The sequence below is a fragment of the Colossoma macropomum genome, unplaced genomic scaffold, assembly GCF_904425465.1.
Source record: "Colossoma macropomum unplaced genomic scaffold, Colossoma_macropomum, whole genome shotgun sequence".
Taxonomy (NCBI): Eukaryota; Metazoa; Chordata; class Actinopteri; order Characiformes; family Serrasalmidae; genus Colossoma; species Colossoma macropomum.
The window spans coordinates 23,461,477-23,481,717 of NW_023494799.1; the positions used below are offsets into that span (position 1 = coordinate 23,461,477).

General features: G+C 39.6%; 1 protein-coding gene across 2 annotated transcripts in view; it reads right to left on the reverse strand.

Moving 5' to 3' along the window:
- The window catches only part of LOC118819056 (cell migration inducing hyaluronidase 1), a 173,401-nt gene that overhangs the window by 7,647 nt on the left and 145,513 nt on the right, over positions 1-20,241 (reverse strand). For both annotated transcript variants that reach the window (XM_036586671.1, XM_036586670.1), the window contains exons 14-24: positions 19,761-19,966; positions 14,416-14,485; positions 12,677-12,805; positions 11,007-11,092; positions 9,861-9,992; positions 8,592-8,627; positions 7,202-7,357; positions 4,348-4,528; positions 2,768-2,983; positions 2,056-2,267; positions 192-377 (exon numbers count right to left, since the gene is read on the reverse strand). In XM_036586671.1, coding sequence (XP_036442564.1) covers positions 192-377; positions 2,056-2,267; positions 2,768-2,983; positions 4,348-4,528; positions 7,202-7,357; positions 8,592-8,627; positions 9,861-9,992; positions 11,007-11,092; positions 12,677-12,805; positions 14,416-14,485; positions 19,761-19,966 — 1,610 coding nt within the window. The remainder of the gene's footprint in view (positions 1-191; positions 378-2,055; positions 2,268-2,767; positions 2,984-4,347; positions 4,529-7,201; positions 7,358-8,591; positions 8,628-9,860; positions 9,993-11,006; positions 11,093-12,676; positions 12,806-14,415; positions 14,486-19,760; positions 19,967-20,241) is intronic.

A 20,241-nucleotide genomic window follows, 5' to 3' on the forward strand; every position in this document is an offset into this window, starting at 1 on the left:
CAAAACATGCATTCATTCAGATGTGTCCAAACTGTTGACCAGTACTAGATGATTATTAAGTTCCTGACTGTTTTATGTTGTGTTTAAAAGATCCTAACTGTGATTTATTAATTGACTCTTCAACATGGCACTGACAGACTGGCCATCATCAATCTCCATGCAGCAGGCTCCCTGAGCTGACCAGCTCTTACCCAGTGTCCTCGTCCCAGTAATAATAACCTCGCGCCTGGTGCGTGTGGCTCATCTTCTCTCTCTGAAGGGTTCTCATGAACACGCCGGTCTTCCTCGTCTCCTTCGTGAGCCGGTTGTGAAGGTCAGAGATGATGGTGAAGTTCGTGCCTTTCGGGTAGCAGAAGCCGACGGTTATCCAGTCATTTCTGTCAAGCAAAAGCAGATACAGTGTAGAGATGAGACGATATGAATATTTCCTATCATCAAATCTAATAAGTATGGTTCAGTATTACGGCCGTATTACTAAAATACACAATCTAAAGGACAGCTGCCGAGTTCAAATGATGTAGAAAAATGAAAATCGACAAAAATGGAGATGCATGCTTTTCTTTGGACAGCGATGATATTTAAAACACGTTTTAGAATATTTTGCTTCTTATTCACTGCATCAGACGGCACCCTTTTCACTGAATGTCTCACCTACTAAACAATTTCAAAGAAGTTTTGAAAAATTTTATACATTTTTATTGGTCTCTTACACGCATCTCTTATTTGCCGTCTTTAGTAGAAAACAGTGTCAGTGGTCAAATTTAGATATTTGGGTGCACTCTTTCAGCGTAAAGTGGAGAGGGAGGGGTGGGGTTTATAACTGTGTTTTTTAAAAGTCAGTAATTGTAAATGAGTTTGGATTTTAACATTTGAAACAGTAGGATTATCACTGTTTTTTATCCTGTGGTTTATCTTTAAAACATGTATCAGTCCCATCTTTAATACGCTTGGAGAAATGATGACCTGCAGTAAAAAGTGCCATGCAGTGGCTCGTCATGAACACTAGGTGGCGGAAGAGAGCTGTTTGTTGCTGTACATTACAGGTTGCCATGAGTAATTGTACAGGATTAATCTCAGTCTAAATCTGGTTTTAAAAGACAAACAATGGTAATTTAAACACTATTAATATGACAAGCATTTCCGATCATTACTGACACTCAAAATGAGTCCTGAGTGTAAAGAAATATGGACTAAACTGCAATGATATTTCATTTCCTGGCAAGTTATGTTTTCAGCCTACAGCAAGTTAGCTACTGACAAACACATTTAAGAACCACAGCAGTGGCTGTGGTTGGGAGGAGTCTCCACCACTGCAATCTGCATCACACATAAAAGCATCACAGCAACACAAGCCTGCATTATAAAGAGCTGACCGGCCACTTTATTAGAAACATCTTCCCTGGAGCTTAACTCTGCTGATGTTCAGTTACAGACTGTTGTTGTGGAGTTCATCATCCTGTAGCCCTTCATCAATGGTCAGTTTCAGACCACGGAGCTGCTCTTGGCTGGACACACCAGCACCACAAACACTACCACTACCATGTCAGTATCACTGCTGGGCTGAGAATGGACCACCACCCAAACAATATCTGGACAACAGCAGTCCTCTGGTCAGAAAATGACCAATGACGGATGGTGTAAAGGGGGGCTGATAAACCGTGCAACAACATATTTAAGACTTAAGAGCAGTCATACTAATAAGGTGGGTGTTTTTAATTAAGTGGCCGGCGAGCGAAAGCACAAGGTGGGTGTTTCTAATAAAGTGGCCAGTTAGTGGAGCACAAGGTAGGTGTTTCTAAGAAAGTGACCAATGAGCAGAAGCACACATTGGGTGTTTTTAATAAAGTGGCCAGTGAGCAGAAGTACAAGATGGGTGTTTCTAATAAAGTGGGCAGTGAGTGGAAGCCATTGCTGGGTGTTTCTAATAAAGTGGCCAGTCAGTGGAAGTACAAGGTAGGTGCTTCTACTAAAGTGTTTGTGAGTGGAAGCACAGGGCAGGTGTTTGTGGCCAGTGAGTGCACAATATAATATATGGTGTAATGCAGTGTCACTGACCTGTTGAAGTTAATGAGCCAGACGGTCAGCTCGGCAGGTGCTGCCCTGTCCCAGTGAACAGTATAGCTCTTTGCCAGTGTGACCACAGGCTGGTACTGCTGGTAGTGGTTCCTCTTCCCCAGCGCTCCCACCAGCTCAAGTGGATGCTCTGAATACTCATCCTTCACCATCTTCATGTTCAGGTTGGCTGGGTTCCGTGCCTGGATGTAAATCTGGAGCGAATAAGAGGGATGGAAAGGGGTGAACCTTTTAGGGCCAGTTTTTAAACCTAAGATTTAGTGTAAATCTAGACTAAAAAAGGCTTCTCAACAGAGAATCATCACAGGTTGTTTAGTTATTGAGCGTAAGACCCCCATTCAGATTTTAAGGGGGCTAAGCGTTAGGTGTGCATATGTGGGTTTGTTTATTTGTGCATGATTGGAATTAAGTGCCTCAAACTGAAGAGCTCTCCTCTTTACAAACAGATATTTGGAAAAGGGAAGAAAGCAGGTGCCTGACGGCCCAGCACGAGTAAATTAAAGATCACAGCATGCTCAACTGCACCAAACAAGGTTGTGTTTTGGATGAGGACCGCATGTTTATGTTCTTGCTCATGCAGGGAGAGCGTGTGCCCAAACAAACCTTGGTTGGCACCAAAGAAAGTCATGTTTGTAGTAGCAGGAAGGCGTGCGTGTGGGTGTTGGTGCTTTGGCAGCCCAAGGGTGGCACTTACCTGGGCAAATCGCCCGCTGCAGATGGCTGCCCTCCAGTCAGGAACGTCAATGCAGTCTGGGTGGCGCAGGAGCCAGTTGTCCTCCTTGACCAGAAAGGCACCGGGGTACTCGCTGACTGAGCCGTCCACATCGTGGAATATGGTGGTCTTGTCGCCGTCCATCTGCATCTCATTGAACCACGGACCCGGCTCTCCGAAAAACACGCGGGAGGTGATCTGAAATACGGGGCAGAGATGAGAGAGGGACAACAGTCTGACCTTTAATACTCACAATAATGGAAAGTGTGACCGGCTTATACTGTAGAGATACAAAGCAATATAAGGAATTCAGACTGATGTTAGAACTGAGTGGAGTTCACTGAATGACTGCAGCAAACAGAGAGAGGGAAAGAGAGAGAGAGATGGAGAGAGAGAGAGAGAGAGAGAGAGAGAGAGAGAGAGAGAGAGAGAGAGAGGAGAGAGAGAGAGAGAGAGAGAGAGAGAGAAATAGAAGAGAAAGAGAAGAGAGACGAGGTAAGACAAGAGACAGAGTAAGAGAAGAAAAAGACTGAGTGAGGTAAAAAGATTACATAAGATAAGAGAGAGAGACAGATAGAGACCAAGTAGGAGAAGAGAAAGAGAAAAGGGGGAGAGACAAAGTAAGAGAAGAGAGAGGGGTGGAGTAAGAGGAGAAAGAGAGAGAGATCGAGAGAGAGAGAGAGAGATGAAGTAAGAGGATAGAGTTGCATGAGGAGATTGACAGGAGGTGACAGAGTCAGAGCAAGTGAGAAGGTGAAAGATAGAAGGAAAGGGAGAGAAAAAGAGAGGGCGAGAGAAATATAGAGAGTAAGAGAAGAGAGAGTAGACGGAGAGCAAGAGGAGAGAGACTGAAAAGACAGGAGAAGGAGAGAAAAGGAGAGAGAGAAGGAGAGTGAGAAAGAGACAGAGAGAGAGAGAAGAGGAGAGAAAGTGACAGAAAGAAAGTGAGATAAATAGAGATAGGAGAGATGGAGATAAAGAGAAAGAGAAAAACAGATAGAGGAAAGAAATAGAAAATGTGTGAGAGAGAGAAAGAAAGTGTAAGAAGAGAGAGAACGGCAGAAAGAGTGAGAGAGATAGAGAAAAAGAGGAGAGAGAGAATGTGAGAAACAGTGGTAAAGAGAAGAGAAAAATAGAAAGAGTGAGAGAGAGAGAGAGAGAGAGAGAGGTGAGAGAGGGAGAGAGGGGCAAAAGTAAAGTTAGCTAGCAAGCTTCTTCATTAGCAAGCATGTGATTTAACATGTAAGTTACTGTAAATTGACAAAGAAAACAAACTGATTTATTAAAAATGTTAAAAAAAAAAAAAGGTTTATCAGTCCGCGCATCTCTCTCACACCTCTGTCAGAGCTTTAGCGTGTGGCTAGTTTTCCCTCTGTTTCATCATAATCTACCGTGACATATCCTCCACCAACTCAATCACACCGCTTCCTCGTAGCTCAGAGCCGCTGACCCTGTCCATTAGTTTTAAGCGACACATAAAACGTTCCCACACATTTCGCAGAGGCCAGACGCAGAGGTGTGATAAGCTCAGGCTGGAATGTGGCCGGAGGGGCGGATCTCACCGGGACGCTGTCGAAGGTGATGTCAGTGACGTTGTTGTTGGGACAGCTCTGCCACGAGTTGTTCAGACGGAACCCGAAAGCACTTGTGTGCCGTCGATTCAGAGCCACGTATTTGCGAAAGGTGCAGTTCTGGACGTTGATGGGACCATCGTAGATCTGCATGCCACGAATGGGGAAATCCCTGTGTGAAAAGCCACAGTTTGTTAAGTTCTAGCTAATGAAATTAGGGTCAAATGTGTCATTTAGAACCCTTTCAGACCCTCACAGCTCCCAGTTTTCACCAGTCATTAAAAAAATAAAAGAATAAAAGTATGCATACACTTTTAAAAAGATGGTTCTTCAAGGGTTCTTTAGTAAATTCAGTGGTCCCATTTAGAACCATTTCTCACAGTTTCTCACTTCAGCAGCTATGAGTCAGAAACAATTAATATAAAATTCCACACTTAAAAACATGGTTCTTCAAAGGTGGTTCTTGAGTAAAGGCAGTAGTTCTAATTAGAGCTTTGAGTTCTACATAGAACCATTTCATGCTTAAATTGTTCTTCGCATGGTTAAATGGTTCTTTAGATTGATGGAGAATGTGCTGTATATAGTTCTATATAGAACGTTTTTGAAAATGTTCTACGTGGCACCACAAAGGTCCTCTGTTGTTACGATGTCAAGCTTGTACACGATAGCAGAACCCTTTTTGGTGCTATCTGGAACCATAAAAAACGCATTCTACATCAATCTGAAGAACCATCTCACCATGCAACGAGCCATTTAAGCATGAAATGGTTCTATATAGAACTCAAAGTTCTAATCAGAACCACTGCCTTTACTAAAGAACCTTTCATCTTTTTTAAGCATGTAATTTTATATGAATTGTTTCTAACTTATCACTGCTGAAGTGGAGAAACTGAGAGAAAAGTACAGACTGCAGATTATGTTTGTACATAGAGGAGAGATTTGAATTTGATAAAAGTTGTGTCGATTTGTGAAAAAAATAAATTAAATTTACAATTTGCCTTGTTTTTATTATTTCTTGACATCACAACAAAAAGACAAAATGCAGATTTAAACCTATCAGTAAAGAATGCAAATGAAACCAAAATGTAACTACTTACAAAATTTTGTAGAGGACAGCGAGGCTCAACTAAACACATTATGTTTTTTTGCTAAATAATTTTAAAAGTGTTGGAGCAAGATTAATAATTTTTCCAAACAAGCAACCTACACATCTTTGCTACAAATGAAAACCTACTTTGTTTTCAGCACCTACTGTTAATGAATAATTTAGCTGAAAACAGTTAAAGTTTTATTACAACTTCCCGATAGGTGGAGCTAATTGTAAACAACTGAAGGGTTAGCTTTAACATTCACTGAAATCTTTATTAAATCGATGCAAGCAAAATGAATTCAATACCGTTCTATGCTGTTTGGACCAGACAAGCATCTCAACCTAACTGCATAAAATTGTAAGCATCAAAATAAATGTGACTAGCAAAAAAAGGCGGTGTCAAATGTGGCTGTGTCAACAGCATGTGTCTGAAAGATATGTGCATAAAAAGCTCCAAAAACTGAACTGCAGGGATATGGACTTCTCTCAGTGAGTTCGCTTACACGCACTCAATAATCCAATCATAATCTAATTTCTGCAGTTATCTGATTATTCAAATAGTCACGTAAACAGCACACTCTGATTTCTTAGATCGGAGAAAGGTCTAAAAATCCTATTAATAAATCCAATAAAGAGAGCTGGATTTTAGCTCAGTAATCAGATTTCTCAGTGCATGTAAACTCTTACTCTGATTTCTTTTGGATTTCTCAGTCTGTGAATGTGCAAAAACAGACTGCGGTATCGGAAATAAGCAAGCAGTGTTGTCGCAAGATGGCAGCAAAACACTTTTGGAGTGACGCTGAAACCAAATACATGCCTGACGAAATAAAGGATTAAAATATTCTTCATCTTCTAGATGACGTATGTTCATATTTTCAGGTAAAAGGGTGCGATGTCTTTTTTAAAAAAAGCCCTGGCATGAAGTTTGAGTTCTATGTTACGTTTACGTCACATCGTCTTCTGTTTATTTCACATCGTCTTCTGTTTATTGGCTGGCTGCAAAGCAGAAATCTGATTACTACCTGACTCATGTAGACCTGGAGTTCCCCAGCATCTGATTACTCAAGTGCATGTAAACGGGGTGTTCGGATTACTGACAAAATCTGATTTTCTGCAGTTATTGGATTATTAAATGAATGTAAACGCAATCATTTTTTATTTCAGGGGGTTTTATTGCAGCACTGTGGTAAAACTACCTCCACCATGAGGAGGCTGCTCTTTAGTTTTAATAGATTAATGTTGGGACAAAACCTTGTATTTCAGTTTTTGGTGTTTTCATTTGTTGATGTAATTTGAATAGGCCCATTTTTTTTTTTTATAATATGTCATCATGATAACGGAGCAACAGAAATGGTCCAAAATTACTTGTAACAAAATTATTTATCCCTTTACTTCCATTAAAAGTCAGGAACATTTTTTTCATCCTGTAAAGTTACCTTTTTGGAGATACAAGGTTTTATTCCAACAGCAGCGATATGCTTTAAATTCATACTATGTTAAAGCCACCAACAGAGAGATTAAAGTAATATAGGAGTGAATTCTGTGACTGATACACACAAATCAGTAACCAAAAAATTAACCTCGCATTAGTGTGTTCTGCTCTCCTCTAATTCTTCATGCAGTTATGTAATTTTATGTAAATTGTATCTCAAAACAACTATAACAGCTAGTAGTCTAATGGTTGACGTGTCTCTGCAAAGAATTAAATATAAATAACAGCAGAAAAAACAGGATTTTGGATTTGCTATTACTTACACTCCTCTGGGGAGGGTCCGGCCAATGTGGTCTAAGCCCCCAGGCCCCCAGGTGCGGCTGTCCGGTGTTGGCATCCCTTTGTTCTCACTCTCTCCCACAAACAGAGAGTTCTTCACTTCCTGCCTGGAGCCATCATCATCTGGGAAGGTACCTCCACTACACACACACACACACAGCTCTTATTTATTCAATGTCGGAAAATAAAGTAAAGCTATTTACACTGCTGCGCAAGTCAGAGACCGCCCTTTGTTTATTTCCAGTGAAAAGCCATTAAAGTACAAGTTATTCATTTTTCAACATCAGGAAAAAACAGAAAACTTAATTAAAGGGAAATTACACAGAAGCCTCAGCAACTAAATATATTTGTTTCTGTATTTAGTGTGTCCACTCTTCTGTTCTTTTCAGGAGACTCACTTTCAGTTCCTCAAAGAAATCTGCAGACACACCTCCAAAGTTCAGTCTTGGAAGTTGGTTGATCATTTTCTGAAGTAATAAAACACATTCAATGGTGTTGAGGTCTGGACTCTGGGGTGGTCAGTCCGTTATTCAGCTTCTTTGTTTGATGTGTCTCCTTTTCTCAGTGAGGCTTCTTGACAGATACACATCCTTTCAGACCCACAACGCTGAGTTGTCTTCTCACAATGGAAGGATGGACAGAAACACCTGTGGATGTTTTTAGATCTGAAGCAGCTTGATTTCCTCCTCTCTCTCAAAGATGAAAGCTTTAAGTGCTGTTTATCTGATGGGGGCAGTTTTGGTGTCTAACAGGTCTTCCAGGTGGTTGTTAGGAGCCCCATTTTTTAACTCTTTTTTTTCACTTTGACTTTGTTCTATCTCATGCAAGTGGATCGTTTTATATCTAATATCTTCAGAAATACCCTCCCCCCCAAAAAAAAAAAATAAATAAATAACTTGATCTTAGAGGCTGTTTTGACTGGAAATCAATTAAATGAAAGGTGTCTCACTTTTGCACAGTACTTTTAAAAAGCACTTTAGTCTGGGCCATATTGTTGGTCATATATGGTCTATGGTTTTGCTATGAAGTCAGGACTTTCTTGTCCTGAAAATGTATGAAAACAGGCACGTACATGCATTTACACACAGACATAGATTGAGAGTAATGGTGGGCTAAACGTAGACGGACCCCGTCGTGCATACACATCAGTTCCCCCAGAGCTGCTCCCTTCACACCACTGAATTACTTTCACACTCTCTCAAAGCCCCCTGATTTCCCCAGTGCATCTCAAGAAGCCTCCCATATATGGCGTTTTCCAATTACAGCCCCAGCATAGGGGCCTATAATGCATTCAGCAAACATAAACACATCAATTTTTTTTCGACTGCGAAATGTGTGTGAGCGAAAAAAAATGGGAGTGATTAGCAGACCTACCTGGCAAGAGTAAGGCCAATTCCATTATCAGCAAACCTACCAAAAAAGACATACAGAGTCAACGAAGGCCACATGCTGTGCACATTCACAATGAGTCCATTCTGTACAAATTACAACACACAGTCGACCTGCACCAACTGATACGATCGTGTGATTCCACAAAACTGAGGCAAATGGCCAGTGCATTGCTCCAAGGGTAAGTTGAGTCAGTGCTGAAACTTGTTGCGGCATTGCATTGAAGGCACAGCAGTTATGAACTGTTGCTGTCAAAATGATTACCTATGGACATTTCGTTCTTGTTTTTGTTTTTTTTTTTGTTTTTTTAAATGCTCCTTATACTGTGTGCACATTCCATTATGAATGAACCAATAGGCTTTAGGTTACATTAAAGTTTAAAATAATTTTTTCCTTCTCCAGTAAAGTTACTGCTTCAGATGTTCAAGGTTTTCTTACCACAACAATGACATGTTTGAGTGTTATATTAAAGGTTTAGGTGAAAGCTGCTAGTGTACTGTCTGTTATTAGAAACATGTACCTTGTACTTCCACTTACTGGCTACTTTATCAGAAACACCTACCTTGTGCTTCCACTAACTGACCACTTTATTAGAAACAGCTACCTTGTGCTTCCACTCACTGGCCACTTTATTAGAAACACCTACACTGTACTTCCACTCACTCACTTGTTACACACTTCTATAACCTAATAATAAAGATTAAATAAATTAAATAAATAATCAATTAATAAATTATAGTAGTAGTAGTAGTATACTACAACATAGATAGTATTTAATTGATGTTATGAGTTAATCTATCACTGTGTCTTGAATGAATCCACAAAGGCTGATTTAAAACTAATCTAAATCTAATCTAAATTAGAATAATGGCCAATAATTTGTTGTAGCTAAATTACAGTCATGCCTGCTCAGTGTGCAGCATTCAGAGCTCTGTTTTAACTGTTAACAACATAAGCATCAACAGAAAGTGACTTTATATGGTTTAAGTTGGGTAGCCAGCCACAGTGTCTAATGGGTTGAAGCAGATCTACCCATAGTTTGTGATGAGCTACCTAGTTTCTAACTGTACACCAGCAAGTGGAGCTGCAAGTGAGGGGTTTCTAATAAAGTAGCCAGGATGTATTTCTGCTATTCCAACATACTGACTTTTTTTCTGGTTCAATTGTATTGAAAGCAAGAATTTTGCAAAAATGTGGACTGAGGGATCCTGAACTGTTCTAGTGACCAGCTGAAGACCATCTGCGTGAACTCACTGGCAGTCGTCCAGCCAGACATCTCCTCCTCTGAGCCAGGCTCCATGGTCCTGGTTCTTATACGCCACAAAGTGGTGGATGAGGGCAGGTACCCTGGGCTTGAAGGGGTCAGCGTCCTGGTGGGGGCCATACCTGTCAAACATCAGTGAAACATGCTCAGATGGTGGAGACAGTGAGAATAAGACTGATCAACAGGTGAAAGCAGCTAAAACAGAATGTGGCTTAAAGGTCCCATATTTACATTTTTCTTGTTTTGTTTCTTTTCCCTGAAGCTCATTTATAACACTTATGTGGTTTTATGTACAACAATAATTAATTTTGCATCCTCTTTTTATCCCTTACAATTAAACAGGCTGTAATTGTTACTGTGCCTTGAAGATTTATATATGTAAAAGTAGAACATTCTGATTGGCTGCCCTGCACTGTGCCTAATTAAAGAAGCAGCCCAGGCTGAAATGTGAAAGAAACTGTTAAGTTAGGACTAAAACATTCAGGAATGTAGAAAAAAATACACTTCAGCCGCTCCTTTCGGACATGTGGAAGGCTGCAATGATCCATTTGCTTCCCAACAGCCAGGAAAAGCATGTTTAATTGTTTTCCCACATCTTTAACTCTGATTGTCTGCAGGAACAACACTCCATATCACTTCAGCAGGAATGGGCAGGGCTAAACTGCTTAAAATATTTATATAGTGTGTCAATGTTATATATATCGATATCATAGCTGTTGAAACGAAACCTCATATCTCCAAAATGGTAACTTTACAGGAGAAGTAAAAAACATACTTTACTTTTAATGTAGGTCAATGGAACCAGACGTTTCTGTTGGTCCATTCATCATGAAATTTACACCAAATGTTAAGAGTAACAGGCATTTCCAAATTATGTCAAAACAAATTATGACAAAAATTGAGCATTTGTACCAATATATTTGTATCATATTTCAGTTTTAAAGGTACAGTCACAAAAACTGAATCTTTAACTGTAAAGAACTGGTCATATAACCATGAATTTTCATACATAAAACCACATAGATGTTATAAGTGGACGCAAATAAAATCAGAGAAAAATATAGGATATAGGCACTTTAAAGGAAATAAAGAGGACTGTGTTTGTATATATGTGCGTATACGTGCATGTGACTAACCTGGCCCCTACGAGTGAGAGGAAGGGTCTCTTGTCCTTGGCGTTAGCCTGGGTGGTTTTTACCCCATTGTCAAGGATCATCCCTGCCTGCCGAAAACCCCCAGAAAGAATCTGTGAATGCCCTGAGCCCCACAAAGGCCTTGTTTTTTTGTTTTGTTTAGTCCTTTTTTTCATTGATTGAGTCACTTAAGTTTAAAAAAGCCATCCACGCTCGCTTGGCTGTTGCTAATCCTCAAGGCTACTTGATTACCCAGAGTGACGCTAAACTTTGCCTCGCATTCAAATTTAATGACACGGGATTAAAAAAAAAAAAGAAATCACACTACAGCACTTTCTTACTAATTCCCACCAAGCGGCGGACCGTTGTGAAGTGAAGTTGCCCTTGGTGACCACATAATTGCCTGCATAGCAACCCAAGGACATTGTGCTTTAAAGCAGACATTGACTCCAGTGCCTGCTTTAGGAATGTCTGACAGCTAAAGATAAATTATATTTCAAAACTGAGAGGCGGTGAAGAGATGTGTTCATATGAGCGGATTACAGGACAATTTATATGTTTACCAACCAAAGGTTTGGAATCACTATTTTTCAGTAATATGAAATTTAACTGTGATGCAGATAAATGCATAATATGAAGTTGGCAGGCTACAATCAATTCAAATCACTAATAGGCAGAAATGTTGTCCAGAATGAAGAACAGCTGCAGATGATTCTAAAATGACTCATTAGTTCAATATCTAGAATGAGAAAGAAAGAATATTAAAATTGATGGCCGAATTGCTCATAACTGTAAAAGTGGTGATCAAAACTTCAGGGCAGATAGATATGAATACATAATCATAGCATATTTTTTATATTATTAATCTTATTGTTCCTTAAAAGCATAAAATGTTAAATAAAAACATCCAAAAACACCTTCTTATTCCTGATTTATAAGATTTCACTATACTAGTATACAAGTTGCTCTTGTATAAAATAACAATAGTTATTAATTTGACACTGACAATAGTGTCAATAGTGACAATATGACAACAGTTATTAATATTTATCATTCCAAATTTTTTAATGGTAGCGTATATAAATGTTTGGGCTCTGCAGAGAACACACTTATACTATGGTATCTTGCTGTAAATTTTAGATTCCATCACAATGTGCATAATTCTAAGCAACTCAACTGGGATTCCATCACAATGTGCACAATTTCTAGTTTAACATTAAAAAAATAAATAAAATGTTACAGAACATAAAATGTGCCATAATTTTTGCACAAGATAAATTATGTGTTTTATTTGTCCCCAATATGTTAAATATAGCAAATAAACAGTAATCGTGCATTGAAATGTGAAGAAGTATGTCCTCGATAGAGGATGTGTTGACTTACTTTCACTTACAACTCAACTTAAACATAATTTGACTGTGAGCGCCCAAACTTTTGCATTCGACTGGGTTGCGGTGAAATGCCATAACATGTCATGGCAGATGCTATATACAGTCATGAGTTGTCATAACAGATTTTGTTTAGTAATTTAACTAATATAAAGAATTATATAATTGTTGGTTTTATATATTAGCCTTAATTTTCTCATATTTGTCCCAAAAATGTAGAAAAACAAGCACACACACACACACACACTCTCTCTCACACACACACACACACACACACACACTCACCCTGTAGTTTGAGTGTGCTCTGTTGTTGATGAAGTGCCCCATAGGAGTGTGCTCTGTCTTGCCGGGAGAGTACATGCCCTCTGATGGACCCGTGGGGACGTGGTGGAAAATGAACCAGAATCCGGTTTCCTGGGGGAGCACATGCACAGTATGTGTTGAGTGGTGGGGACGTGTGAATCGGCACTAATGGCACTGCATAATGATACCAAGGGCACTGAGAGAGAACACACAGCAGCGGACATAAAAACGCCCTCAGCTTACCAAACAACCCCCCTGTCTCCTTCACTCTTCCACACAAACATACCTCTTTAAACATTCTCTCTCTCTTTCATATAAATATGCACAAGTGTCACTCTCGCATGTAAATATTAGTATTCCTTTGCCCTGCAAAGATCACACCCTGCAAGCTGCACTGTGTGTATACGGGCTGCACAGTGTGGTCTAAATAATAGAATTGCAATTCTGTTGCCACATATTGCAATATGTACAAGCCTTAAAGTATATTCAAAAGAATCATATCATGGAAAACTATTTCTTTTGATTAAAAGGTTTGGTGTAGTATATAGACATTATTGAAGTTTGAAAATGCATAATTTGCTCCCCTGTTTTTGTAATGTCATGAAATGAGAAGCTTTTGCATTTTTGGGTGGTTTTGGATAGTAATTAAAATGTCTATATTTGTGTTGTAGACATTGTGACCCCTGGTTCCTATCACCACCACTGTAAAGAAAGTCAGTAAATTTCTCTACAATGAAGAATTCACATCAGAGCACTCTGAATGATTATTTACATCTCAACGAGTGAATTATGCAGACATTTTTATTCCTCTTTAACCTCGTTATCTGGACTGTATGTATTAGGGATGCAACCACCTGGCAACCCCTTAGCAACCATCCGGGATAACCTAGCAACAGCATAGCATCACCTAAAAGACCCAACTGGGATTCCGTCACAATGGTCTAGCAACACCTTAGCAAACACCTGAGATTCCATAGCAATGGCCTAGCAACACCTTAGCAACCACCTGAGATTCCATAGCAATGGTCTAGCAACACCTTAGCAAACACCTGAGATTCCATAGGAATGGCCTAGCAACACCTTAGCAAACACCTGAGATTCCATAGGAATGGCCTAGCAACACCTTAGCAATCACCTGGAATAGTATAGCAATGGCCTAGCATCACCTAAGCAAACCAACTGGGATTCCATCACAATGGCTTAGCAACACCTTAGCAACCACCTGAGATTCCATAGCAACAGCCTAGTAACACCTTAGCAACCATCTGAGATTCCATAGCAATGACATAGCAACCACCTGGAATAACAGCAACAGCCTAGCAACACTTTAGCAACCACTTAGAGTTTTCACAGCAACAGGTCTGTCAAGCCAACTTAAAGTTCATGCAAAATAACTTGCATTTGTTGGGTTACATGATTAACCTGATTCATTTAAACACCCACAGAAACAGAGCTGGAGCATCTGAAGTTGTTCAGGAGGCGCACAATGAAATAATAATGAAAACTTCAGTGATTTATTAACGAAGGGCTCATTTGCATATTGCAGCCATTGGCAATATGAATATTACAAAAGTCAATATAGCAATAACAATTAACAAACAACATACTGAACAGCCAATATTGGCCCAGCACGGCTCTAACCCTGTTAGCTGCAACGTCTGTATTAAAATAACACAGCGCTGAGACAGAAACAGACTCATTAACGCGCTAAAGCTACTCACCTCTGAGCCTGCAGCCGCACAGTCAATCAGGTTATTATTGGGGTTAGCGATCCAGAAGGTGGAGGTGGCACTGAGAGCGAGAGAGAGAGAGCGAGAGAGAGAGGCATGAAATGTGATTTCCAAGCTTTTGTCCTTTTCTGTCTTCTTGTATCTTTGCAGGGTGAAATGGTTCATCACATCGAGGGAGGATGTGTTGTATATGGTTCTATACACTCTTGGTGTAAAGATGGTTGTTCAAAGGTTCTTCAGTTAAGGAAATGGTTCCATATAGAACCATGAACCCTCAATGAACCCTTTACATGATTAAAGGGTTCTTTGCATCATGAATGGGTTCTTCAGATTGATGGTGAATGTGCTGCAGATGTTTCTAAATAGAACCTTTTTGAAAAGGGTTCTTTATAGCACCAAAAGGATTCTTCTATTGTTTCGACACCAAACTTGTAACAACAGAAGAACCCTTTTTGGTGCAAAACAATTCTTCAGATTGTTGGAGAATGTGCTGTATATGGTTCTATATAGAATTTGCTTTAAATGGTTCTCTATAGCACCAAAATGGTTCTTCTATTGTTTCAAGCATGACAAATTGTTACTGCTTGTGCTGCTTCAAATGATCGCAGGTTTAGGTAGATTGTGAGTGTACACAGACCGAGAGCGCACACACACACACACACACACACACACACACACACACACACACACACACACACACTCTCTAATTAATGCATTGTCTTTACTGTTACAGCACACTCTCTGTTCGTATGTATGGCATTAGATTTTGCAGTTTTTGGAGTGTGTGAGCATCATCAAACTAATTACAGCTCCGTAACTTCACACACTCGCACGCACACAAACCTGTGACTCCACTCCGAATTTAAACAGCCTGTTTATCTCTATCCTACACAGCAGTTTAGCCCTCGCTAATCGCACACTGCACACATCTACAGCCTTAATACATATCAGCTCCCGCACATTGTCCTATAAACATGCTCATTAATTAATGTGAGACTCTAATTTGAGTCATTCTAATCGTATTAAACAGCTGATATCATGGAAAACTGAATTTTCCTCACTTTCTTCCACTTTTGTTTGCTGTAGTTTGAAAACATTGGTAGAGTTTCAAATGTACCCATCACCTACCAGTCCACTGTATTTTGAATTAATTGTTTTTGAGATGTCACAAAAATCAGCACCTTTACATCCATCTATTCAGCCTGCAGAAGTTGAGGATTCAGCCTGTACTGCTTTTTGATTGAGGCGGAATAAGAGAGCAGCCAATCCGAATAGAGAACAGAGATCATTTACATAAATCAGTTTTAAAGGCACAATAAAAGTACATTTTGACTGTTTTTGGCCCATCAGGGAAAAATGTGTGATAATAGGTGCTTTAATCGATTCATTTAAAGCAATAGTTCTGAAATAAATCAAATTGACAGCTAAGAGCAGCCAAAACATGACTACTGGACAAAAATGGACACTGTATAGCTAAAAACAGTGGTAGCCATCATGAAGTCTGAATTTTGTCTGTACTTTTAACCATTTTTATAGATAACAGTATGTTTTACAGTGTCAGAAACCACATAAGTAAGTCTATTGGTGATTACTGAGCAACTCCACACAGTTTAAGGCCAGTGCGTGAGGATTTAGACATGATGCTAATTGGTGTACATAAGCTCCCATTACTTGTTAGCCACATTAGCCTTGTACCTCCAATGCAAAACAACTAAAGAAGCAAACTTCAGATACCAAACATGTCCTGGCTGATCAGTTACAAACAAGTTGGAAAACTGCATAACTTTGATTTCTTGCCAAACTATTGCTTTAATATGGATTTTAATATGGACTGGCCAACTTCTCTTTTTTTATGACTTGGTCATGATTTCAAATAAATGTTGCACATCAAGCATATATCAGGCAATAGCAGCTCTGCCTCTCCAGGGCTTTAGTAGCTCGGATGATCGATCTGTGCAGCCTACGCTCATTCATCACGCAGCTCGTCTTCAGCAGCAAACATAATAAACATGCTCTGCTAAAGCATCAGACAGTCGATTCTAACTTTGTTTGGCTTTATGAAGCGTTTGTAGGCTAGGAGTGCTGTTTCAGTACCGCCTGTATTCTAGAGAGCCAAACAACTTCTGTCTGTCGTCAGAGAGTCTGGCGTGGTTTTGTCACTTAAAGGGAAATTCCACCAAATTTTGAAAGAATTCAGCATAATTAGATCATTGAGATGTAAACAGAGTCATTCAGAGTGGTTTTCTATGAAATGATCCGTTCTAGAGAAATTTACTGAGTCAGAATTGTTCACAGTGGTGGTGATAGGAACCAGACAGCCACCTCTAAAAGCTCCCTCATAGAAAGTTTTTATATGAAATGGTTGCAAATATGCTGCCTGGTGTCTGAGACATTGTTTGATGGCAGTTAAGGTTATTTCACTAAAATACATCATTTTTAAAACATATTCACAGCAGAAACGTGCATGCAGGATGTTGTGAGGCAAAATAAAACTTATTTTTTTCAGATATATCCCTATTTTACCATCATCAACATTCTGATGGTACACTCTCTACACTGCAAACCACTCTGAATGACTCTGTTATATCTCAAAAATGTAAAATGCTGCAATTGGCGGAGCTCCCCTTTGAGACTCTCCATTCAGCAGATATTATGAATTATTGTATGAATTACTCTTTATAGGCAACCACAGTCTTATTATGTGGTGATCTGATTAGTTTAATTAGAGAGGTTTAACCAAGGTCATAAAACATGCAGAGCGAAGTGCAACTGAGAATAAAACATCATTACGGAGTAATAATGGCATGAAAAAGAGCTGGTTAATATGACATACTGTGCTTGGGTGGAGAGGAAGGGTAATGGCAGGTAGAATGGGGCCATGCTAATAGGTCTGATTAGTGTAATGACTCAAGATGTGCAGCATACACTGGCTTGAGAATTACAATTTAATTTCCAGACTTGACTGACAAGTTTTAATTAGTTTTCTCGCTGCTTAAACTTCCAGGCCTCAAGCCTTTCCTGTTTCAATAATGCCGCTGGAATTTTGCTGTATGTGCAAATGACATAAAAGCTACAGCCTCACTGTGGAGGGGGGGGGGTAGTGAAGAGGATTCTGCGTTCTTTCATGGTCACTCAGACTGAACCAGAGTATTTCACATGACTGTAAACATCTAATACGATCTGTATGTTTTTGAGGGCCCCTTTTTAAAAATTATTTTCAATGGAAGAGACACATTTGGGTCACTGTTGTTGTGTGCAAAAGTCGCTTGAAATGGTCAAAAAAATGAAGGTTTCTCCACCTTTGGGCCATGGACCACCAGTGGGCCATGAAGCACCCTGTAGTGGTCTGCAGGCCAGTTCTCAGGTGAAGAAAGAAGGCCATAGTGGGCCACTAATGTCACTTTCATAAAGTCATAAAAAAATAAGTTCTAAAAACATAAGTGGAAAAAAGATTAACCTAATAATTAAAAAATCTAATTATAACCAATACATGTACGAATAAAAGCACTGAAAGAGTAACCTAAATAAACGAGACAACTCAGCTTGGGACAGCAGAGGAGTGAACGGCAGCTGAGGAGACACTTTAAATGTAAGTATTGTGTTTAAACTGAGGCGAACAGCTAATGATACAAATGATAAAAAAAACCCAATCTGATCTGTCGCCGGTGGTGAAACTTCTCCAGCTCTAATAAAGGGAAAAAAATTCTGGCTCCATCTTTAAAGAACTTTAAAAGAACTTGACAGGAGAGGTGTTTCATGATGTAGCAGTAAGGGTGGGAACAGTGGTGCTGTTGCAGCCCCTGAATTGGGACACACTGAGCGTGATCTGCCCATTTCAATGTCTCACTCTTTACAGACTTTCATTTGCTCTCATTTCATTTCCGCAGCACGAGCATAAAATAATAGTGAAGATATGTGTTTGATTTCGGCTCATGGACAGGAATGTATTTTTGGCCGAGTATCAGTGGCCTGAGTGGTTAAACTCAAATTGATGAACTAATCCTAAAGAAGCAAATATAAAGTAAGGTTTATTATTATTGTTGATCGTGATGATGCTAATCCAAAAGCCTGGTCAGTGGAGTGAGGTTTAGCTATTTCAAATGAATCAAAAACACTCTATAGACCAAAGGCTTTGGATTATTTTCAGGTAAAAAGCGATGTAGCTATTGCAGCTTCAAATCACAGTCCACATTTACCTCGAACATTTCTATTCTTTTTCTTTTTTCCCACCTTTTTCAACATCTTATATACATGTTTTTAAACATTATGTTATGTTTTTGAACCTAACTGCAGATTTTGGTCATTGTGATTGAATCGAGTGGACTATCTGAACTCAGGCCCTGATTCTCAGGTTTTCAATGTCAACACACACACACACACACACACAGATTTTCTGAACCACTTATTCTTCTCGGTTGCGGGGGGTGGGGGTGGGGGAGTGCTGGAGCCTAGCTACCCACTGCGCCACTGGGCCAATGTGCTTTGTAGTTATACACAGGTGGGCCTTGGGTTGGAAAAAGTTGAGAACCCCTGAAGTAGCCCACATCAAGAGTGTTTATTCAGTGCTGACCCAACAGATAAAGGAAGGTGGGCCTTCAGTGATGGCCACAGATGCAAAAGAGCTTTCTGCCTGTACATATCAAAACAGTAGCCTGCATAGTTGATTGACGCTTAAAATGATGGCAGTTAAGAAGTACTAAAAAGAGCTAAGAGTAAAGCCACCATAGAAAAAAATAACCTCAAAAAAGCTTCAGTTTAATTTTATTGATCTCTTAATAATCCATCTTGACCACTATTATCACCACACCTACACCACACCTTTTCTGCCTGATATAACATTACTTAGTTACTATCAGTGGAGGCACTGAAGCCAGTTATTTGTTAATGCGTATGCTACTTTGACAATATCAGCTAGGATATTCAATTAATAATCAATTTAAATTAATGATAAAATTATTATTAGGCAATGTCAGCCTCGGAATCATATGGCAGTGACAATCTGCTTATGTTAATGGGTCTTGATCATGGAAAACCAGCCTTTCATTCAAGCAAAACCTCATTTCTTTGTTAGAAATAAAAGAGTTGTCATTTTAAAATTGTCCATAAAGTCTATACATGGAAACATGAATGATGTCACAAAACCCAACATATTTACATATAGTCACCTATTCAGCCTACAGCAGTTTAGCCCAGGCCATTCACACTGAAGCTATAAAAGGTGTTTTAGCCCTCGAATGAGGCCCAGTCATAGAGCAGCCAATCAGAATAGAGGTCATTTGCATATTAGTCTTAAAGGTACATTATCATAAACAGCCTCACTCTGTCTGACCCCTCACCTGCAGTCTTGTCGCGGTTTGGCCACGTAGCCAGGGTAAGCGCCGTCTGTGATGTCCCGACACATCTTGCTGTCGCGGTCAGAGGGCAGCAGAGTGCCGGCCTTCACCATCAGACCGAGGCAGTGCTCGAACGTGTTCCTCTCCTCAGGGCCATCCTCCGTGAAGAAACAGTGACCCAGAGCATTGTAACCTACAACGTCCTTCACCTGCATAGAGGAACAAGCTCAGTATTAGAAGGAGGTTTTTAGGTTGTGTTTGTGGTCCATGTACACCAGCATTTTGCTTGTATAATTAATGAATAATTAAATGAGTTTCTTTTTTTAGCAATCAAATATTTGGTTAATATTTTAAATAAATACCAATAATGGAGCACCTAAATCTGCTATGACAAGGTAACACATCCCTTTATGTACAGTGTGCTTAAGAACCTCAAGCCTGAACATTAGCATTAGCTAGAAACAAATCGCTGAGTTAGTTAAAG